The sequence below is a fragment of the Lithobates pipiens genome, unplaced genomic scaffold (genome assembly GCF_037356315.1).
Source record: "Lithobates pipiens isolate NorthernLeopardFrog02 unplaced genomic scaffold, aLitPip1_a1.2 Scaffold_16, whole genome shotgun sequence".
NCBI lineage: Eukaryota > Metazoa > Chordata > Amphibia > Anura > Ranidae > Lithobates > Lithobates pipiens.
The window spans coordinates 108200843-108208962 of NW_027507748.1; the positions used below are offsets into that span (position 1 = coordinate 108200843).

Consider the following 8120-nt stretch of genomic DNA (forward strand, 5'->3'; position numbering starts at 1 on the left):
AGACGTTGCTACCATCAATGTCAAAATTACCTTATTTCTTAAAATGGTACATTTTCTCAGTTCAAACACTTGATATAATTTATAGGGCTGCGGAAATTAACGATTAATTGCTCGATTAATCTTTCATTTTTTTGTTCAATCAAAACTCTTTTGATTGGTGGTGCCCGTAAAAATAATGCGAGCCGACCATTCAACTGCGCATGTGCCGATCCGAAGCCGGCCAGGCTTGGGAAAACTCGTACGCGCTCGGCCGGGTGATGAGTGACGTAATTGTGCCGCCCAGCGCCATTCTCGAATAGATCGATAGAAACTATGGCGCCGGTGGCCGGAGACTCCTGTCCTACAGTGCCTGACGGTGAGGAGGAGAGTGAAACTGGGGGGATATCGTAAAAATGGGACAGAGAGAGGAGGACATTACTCGGAGCTGGGAGGCTGAAGCCATGCAGGGGACAGAGACTGATGTGCTCTGTGACTGTCCACCATCATATTACTTCTCCAGTCCACATAATCAGTGTGCTGTGTCCTCCTCCTGTGCCCCTTTCACCTCTCCACAGGTCAGGGCAGCACTGTGCTGCCCTGACCTGTGGAGAGGTGAAAAGGGCACAGGAGTAGGACACAGCACACTGATGATGTGGACTGGAGAAGTAATATGATGGTGGGCAGAGGAGGAGGCTACTGTGAGGGGGTGAGGAGGACACAATCATGTCCACAGCCTCTGTCCACCTCCTGCAGTATGTCTGCAACCTCTGTCCACCTCCTGCAGTATGTCTGCAACCTCTGTCCACCTCCTGCAGTATGTCTGCAACCTCTGTCCACCTCCTGCAAAAATTACTTGCGTCATTTGTGTGAACTGTGAACTGTGAAGTTAAGTCATGGATTGTGGAAACTAGTGTCGGGGTGATTGTATATAGTGTATACCACATTTACCACTGACTAATGCCGAGTTGCAATGCAAGGAGATCAGCTAAAAGTAGTTGGATCTGGATGTGCGTTATAATTAATCAACAGTAGTTGATGGTTTGTTTTTGTTTTTTTTTGTTTGTTTTGTGTTCAATTAATCTTTTAAAAAAACAAAAATTTTAATCAGTAACAGCCCTAATTTATATTGTGAATAAAATATGGGTTTTATGAGATTTTTAAATCATTGCATTCTGGTTTTATGTAGATTCTACACAGCATCCCAACTTTTCTGGAATTGGGGTTGTGTTAGTCTTGATATTGCTGGTTTATTTTTATTTATTTTTTTGTTGATATTTAGGATCTTTTTCACACCCATATTTCTGCTTCCAGGGAAGAAGAATGCTCACAGGCTTTTTCTTTGTTCAATGGTCGTTGGTACGCATCACGTCAGCTTCAGTGTGAATTTTCACCCGTCACCAGGTGGAAATCGGCTATTTGTGGTAAGTAGAGGAGTGTATATATATAATATATATAAATCTTATTGCAACCTGACAGTTGGATCCCAGAAATATCATATGTCAATAGTTTGTACCATAACTTTTTTAAGCCATAGTAAACCACAGCATTAAAAAAATCTCCCGCAAGCCAATGTCATAATGTGCTGGTATGCATCGCATACTAGCACTTCATGAAATACTCACCTTAGAAGGAAGCCCTCCAGCGGTGCGCTGTCACCACTGACAGGACTTCCATCGTCCCCCCCCGGTCCTCCTTCCAGTTTGCAGGCTCTGGCTGTATGAGAGGCTAGGGCCACGACAATGTCACTCACGCACATGCATGCAGGATCCCTTGGCTGCAGCACGCAGCTCTGATGGTCTGATGCAGTATGCCAGACCTTGAGAGAGCATGCGCCTTTGTCACCAGTTGTATGCAATGTGAATATTTCCTAAACGCTGCACGTTTAGGAGATATTCGCTGTACATACAGGTAAGTCTTTACCTGTAGGTACAACTTAAACAAAAAAAACAAATACCTTTTGACTACTGCTTTAAAAGATGACTGCTTAAGTGAGGAGGTCTTTTTACTATAGCCCTTTAACTTCTCAGTGCAGGCAGGCATGGTTTTATATTCGTGGTCAGCTGCAATCCAGTAATCTTACTTCTGACATGGACCCGGTTGGCTTCTCTTTAGTCTGTGCATGCGCGCTGCACCATTAATTTTTATGGCGAACTGTACTGAGTGGCCTTTTGAAGGCCACCATTAGTACGGCTACTGATTAGAAATAAATACCGCTGCAGCACACATGCACACAGTGGTATTTTGTCTTAAATTCCTCTTGAGAAATAGCTGGGGTGTGAGGGTGCCTAAAGCTTCCTAGTCCTATAACTACTGTAAGATTGATAGCACTGCTGTCTCTGCTAGTCTTAGGAGATTGAGATTTGATGCTGTGCTGCTGAATGTTCTTACTAGAGGCTCTGACATGGAAAAAGCAATACCCTCCTGCCTCTTCCAAGATGCCACCTCCATACTGATGCACCTTGCAGAACAAGGAATGTTAAGTCATCTGAAGGGAAACTGACAATATTGGGACTGTAGTTTTTTCCATATGTGTGTCTTTGCGGGCACAGCTTCCATAGTACATAGTTTCCTACTGGGTCCATGTGGAGGGTAAGATCATGGCTGAAGGCAAGTATACAGCTAAGCTGCCTGCGCTTAGGGTGGGGGGAGCTTTTATAGGAATTTTGATGGCTGCTTTTAAAAACGATAGTAAAAATCTAGTCCTATGTACAATTATAAGATAAAACAATGGAAAAAGAATATTTCAACATTTGTCTTCTGGTACGGGGATCTTGTATTGTCTTAGTGGAATGGTGTGACTGTTTGGCACAGTAGGTCCAAGTGCAGGATGTGAATCAGCAAAGTGTCTGTATCAATGTGGAATTGGAATAGACAGTCCTTCTCGAAACTCTGTAGACTGGATGCTTAATGTAGAAATGAGATGGCACTGATAAATGAGGCATCAATACCCGCTCAAGATTTTCAGGTTTGCTAGGAGCCATACTGTGTTAGCCATAGAGGATTGTTAAGGTATTACAGCTCTTTGTTACAAGGTGTTATGGTCTAAGGTTGCCTACCCCTGCCATACACAGACTGAAAATGCTCATGAAGCTGAATTTCTCCTTTTTAAAGCTTAGTCTGAAGTTTGCTTTCATGATGCTGTTGAAGTTACCCTTGTTCTGGTTTTTGTAAGATGTGTTGTCAATGGGCATGATGTATTGGAGGAGATGAGCAAAAGACTATTTTAGGTGATTAGATTATATTTTGTGCTTTCAGCAGCTCTTCCTGTAAGATAAATATAGAGATAGATATCTATTTTTTTTATTTTTTTTTTATGCTTTCTTCAGCCCATAATTAAAGACCCAAAACCTAACTTCCAAATTGTATTTGATACATAAGGTAAATAAAGTGTTCAGGATCCAGAATGAGTGGTCAAGTGGCATTCTTACATGTGTTGTGTTTTTTTTATTTATTTATTTTTTTAACAAAATGTATGTGTCCTGTCTACTTATGAATGTAATATGACATCCTTGTTTTATATGCTTTTGGTTTGAAAAGGTTTCCTTCCTGATTTGTACTTTTTTTTATTTATTTATTTTTTATTTTTTGAAAGGGCTGTTTGAAAGGCAAAAGTGCCCTCGAGGAAAGCACTGTAATTTCCTGCATGTTTTCAAGAACCCAACTAATGAATTTTGGGAGGCCGACCGAGACCTTAACCTGTCACCAGACAGAAATAATCCCTCTGAACGTTGGGAGAGGTCAAGCCGATATGATGACTATGGATTTTCCCGGAGACGCTACAGTCGCAGCCCAGATAGCAGAAGAAATGGCGAATCAAGCAGGAAAAAGAGCAGCCACAACAAAAAGAAGAAAAAACATCGCTCACATAGGTCAAGAAGCAAAGAGAAGAGGTCACACAGTAGAGCTAGAAAAAAGCGCAAGCACAAAAGCCGCAGTTCATCCCGGTCTAGAAGTCCCGTCAAAAGGTTCAGGAGTCGTTCTAGATCCAGGAGCCAAGGCAGGAAGAGCAAAAGTCGTTCCCGATCCAGGAGCCGGGACAAGAAGAGCAAGAGCAAGAGCCGATCCAGGAGCCGGGGCAGGAAGAGCAAGAGCCGATCCAGGAGCCGGGGCAGGAAGAGCAAGAGCCGATCCAGGAGCCGGGGCAGGAAGAGCAAGAGCCGATCCAGGAGCCGGGGCAGGAAGAGCAAGAGCCGATCCAGGAGCCGGGGCAGGAAGAGCAAGAGCCGATCCAGGAGCCGGGGCAGGAAGACTAAGAGCCGATCCAGGAGCCGGGGCAGGAAGACTAAGAGCCGATCCAGGAGCCGGGGCAGGAAGACTAAGAGCCGATCCCAATCGAGAACTAAAGAGAATAACCCACAAAGCCCAGATACGTGAACAGTAATCTGTCAAGGTATGTTTTGTTGCATGTTACCCTTTGATAAAGGGGTAAATGAAAAAAGTAATCCAAATTGTGCATAGATATAGATATTCATCTAACACTTTTTTATTTCATGTTTTTTTCATTATTACAGCTCTTTGCTACAAGGTGTTATGGTCTAAGGTTGCCTACCCCTGCCATACACAGACAGAAAATGGTTACAAAGCTGATGCTACATCTGCATTATTTCTAATTTTTGTAGCCTGCAGAAGGAAAAAGTTAATAAACCACACAGTGCTCTTGATTCTACAGGGTATTGCGAACAGGCAAGTGTATTTTATTGTAGAAGAGACACACTGCATGTCTGTTCTGCAATAAAGAGACTGCCTGTTCACAAGTTTTATTTGTCCCCCTTTAATGCATTGCTTTTGAAAAGGTTTATGCAACACTATGGACCCTGTTGTTCATTTCAAATATGTCCCAGGGCGCTTACCCTGACTTCCCCACTGCCCTTATTTCATGATGAAAGTTTGATAGAAGTACTAGATGTGTAGCAAACTATGTCTTTACATTTATTTTTCAGGAACCCAGCGGACTGACTGCAGGGTGGTTGGATTGTACAGCAACTTCTGCTTGAAAAGCGCCTCAGTACAATGATAAAATGTCAGAATCTTCATTTCATCACCAGAGGCATCTTCGTTTACAAAAAATGGCCTGGTTCTAGGCTATTTTTTCTTTGTATATTTCTATCAGGAAATGTAAATATTTTTAAATAAAATGTGTTTAAAAAGATTGTTTGAGGGCATTGATGAAGAAAACTAGAATATATCTGTTTAATTAATGTGCAGTAAGAATTCTTTCTCTGAAAAAATCTGAGCTGGACGTTTTTAATGTACCTTCACACTGGACACTCCTAAGGTTCATGCATCGCTATATAGTTGTATGTTCTTGCGCTTGTTTTGTACTTTCCTTTTATAATTGTCCCTGCAGCCTACTAAAAATGAAACCTCAATATAATTGGTTATATTTACTAAAGATCAATTCTGCTTTGAGCAGAATGCCTTGACCATGTGTTTGCTGTAAACAGGCTTGAAAGAATTCTAAAGTATTTGACAATTTTATCCTCCAGCTGCCTGGACAATGTCAGTTATCAGAAGACCCGTCAAACTCTATGGGGGCCTTGCAGCCTTGACATTGGGCCAACATGTCTGCTTTGACAGGAACAGAATATAACTAAATTACAGCATACCCATTCCTAAAAAGGAACGCTACACTAAAAACAAAACAAAAAAAACACTTAAAAGTGGAGACTTAGATTGCAAAAATGCCCATTTAATTTTTTTGAACAGCTGGCATTTGGTAAGTTTTTTTTTTTTTTTTTTTTTTTTATCCCTTTTATTTCTGTATATAGATGGCACTGCAATTATTTTAACCACTAGAGATCCGCGCTATAGCCGAATGACGGCTACAGCGCGGACCTCCTTTGCGGGGACTACGTCTATTGACGTCGTCCCGTGCACAAGCGGCCTGCGCGCTCTGTGATCGGCAACTCTGAGACTCGCCTGATCACGGATCCGAGCAAGGGGTCGATCCCGACCCCTTACCACGTGATCAGCTGTCAGCCAATGACAGCTGATCATGTGATACAACGGAGCCGGTAATTGGCTATTTTTACTCCTCGCGCTGACAGCGCGAGAAGAAAAAAAGAGCCGATCACCGGCGGCCGTGATCGGGACATCAGTCCCGATCACGGCCAGCTTACCAGTGCCCACCTGCCCCTTGCCAGTGCCACCTCATGAACAAATAAGTGCCCACAGTGCCACCCACAGTGCCCACAATCTGCCTCAACAACGGTGCTGCACCCCAGTGCCACATATCAGTGCCCATCAGTGTCATCTACAAGTGCCCAGCAGTGCCACCTATCAGTGCCCATCAGTCCCATCTATCAGTGGTACCTATTAGTGCCACCCATCCGTGCCATCTTATCTTTTCCCATCAGTGCCACCTTATCTGTGCCCATCAGTACTGCCTTATCTGTGCCTATCAGTGCCGCCTTAACTAAGGCTGCACTGGTGGGCACTGATAGGCAATCAGTGCCGCCTCATCAGCGCACTTCAATGAAGGAGAAAAATTACCTGTTTGCAAAATTTTATAACAAACTATTAAACATGATTTTTTTTTTTTTTTTTTTTTTTTTTTAAGTTTGCATCTTTTTTTGTTTTATTTTTTGTTAAAACTCCCAGCTGTAATTAAATACCACCAAAAGAAAGCTCTATTTGTGGGAAAAAAATGATAAAAATTTAATTTGGGTACAGTGTTGTATGCCCGCGCAATTGTCATTCAAAGTGCATCAGAGCTGAAAATTGGTCTGGGCAGGAGGGGGGTTTAAGTGCCCAGTAAGCAAGTGGTTAATAAAAAAGATAAATAAATCTAAGTACCTCTTTCCTAATTGATTTGCAGCTGTCACATGACCCAGATCTTTGCCAGCCTGTCTGTAGGGAAACTTAAACTGGAGGAGCTTCTAGTCCTCTGCTGCTGGTCACATGTTCAAAAAAAAGCCTTTGGAATACAGAGAATAAATAAGTAATATCAAACAGATTTTTAAATTGGCATACAAATATATAGCTAAATCTTTATTATTTTCTGTAAACATGGTGTGGGTGGATTTCTGCCAGTCATGGACTGTGTCATGCCCCTCCACCCTGTGTCTTAGAATAAGAGGGAGGGGAAGCCTCCATTAATCTACATGTAATATCCCACCCCCATTGTGTTTAGCTGGTTAGTGGGCATGGAGGCGGAGGGATGGGAATGTGCTGTAATTTACCACTGTATACGCCCATATGTGACTCTATAGTCACATGGGCTGCTCAGATGTGATGGAGAGGAAATCCTTAGCATAGAAACTCGGTGAAAACTGAGCATGTGCAGAGTTGGTGCCCCAGTGGGGTTGCTGAGTGTAGTAGTTCCACCTGTCACCCTGAGCAGCCTGGCATTCACTTCCAGTCACACATTCCCAGATGATGAATTGTCCATCGGCTTGTTTTAATAGAGGGGATTTAACTTGAATGGGGAAAAGTGACATGGGATGCCCAGATAATTGATCTTGTAAGATGATCAAAGTATTGAAATCTATATTGGTTGTCTCTAAAGCCCCATACTCCCCCTGCACATCACTTGCGTAAACTCCACTTTCTCTACTGCGCAATCCTAGATTCCTGTCGCAGTTTGAACATGGTTATGCCTCACTCTGAAAAAAGTCCCAACTGTTCAATATCTGCCATTTGCTGGTAGGGGCCTGCAGTCTCCGTTGGTGTAGCAACAAACAGCGGTGAAAATAGTACTGTTTTGTGCTAACTGAATCTTGGTGGACTACTGGTCCCAGTCAGTCCTGTGCAAGTCTCGCCAACCCTCCTGGCTGCAACAACTTGTCTCTAACACCAGCGACATCAGTCTCTCCCTCTGGCTCTACATCCACTCCTGGCATATCTCTCCCCCAGAGCTTTCCACTATTCCTGTCACTCACCAACCCCAGAATGTATCTCTCCTAGTCACTTGCCTGGCAGTGCTCCCCGCTGTCCTCTTCCTGCTCCTGTTCAGGACACCCCAAGATAATGTTGTATGAAGGGGTTCCTTCCCAGCTCCTGAGCTCCAAGGTCACCCCCCCAAAAAAAGGGCTCCTCAAAGACCTCGAAAGCCTAACACTCATCACTCGTTTATTCCACCCGACAACTCCTCCCACAGTAGGCTGTATATATATATATATATAGGAGGCCTGCCCCCTGCC

General features: G+C 43.3%; 1 protein-coding gene across 1 annotated transcript in view; it reads left to right on the forward strand.

Annotated features, from left to right (window-relative positions):
* The window catches only part of ZRSR2 (zinc finger CCCH-type, RNA binding motif and serine/arginine rich 2), a 55654-nt gene extending 50526 nt beyond the window's left edge, over positions 1-5128 (forward strand). Inside the window, exons 10-12 of the mRNA XM_077480239.1 lie at positions 1291-1400; positions 3572-4369; positions 4920-5128. Of these exons, the coding sequence (XP_077336365.1) occupies positions 1291-1400; positions 3572-4353 (892 nt within the window). The 3' untranslated portion in view covers positions 4354-4369; positions 4920-5128. The remainder of the gene's footprint in view (positions 1-1290; positions 1401-3571; positions 4370-4919) is intronic.
* The last annotated feature ends 2992 nt before the right edge of the window (positions 5129-8120 follow it).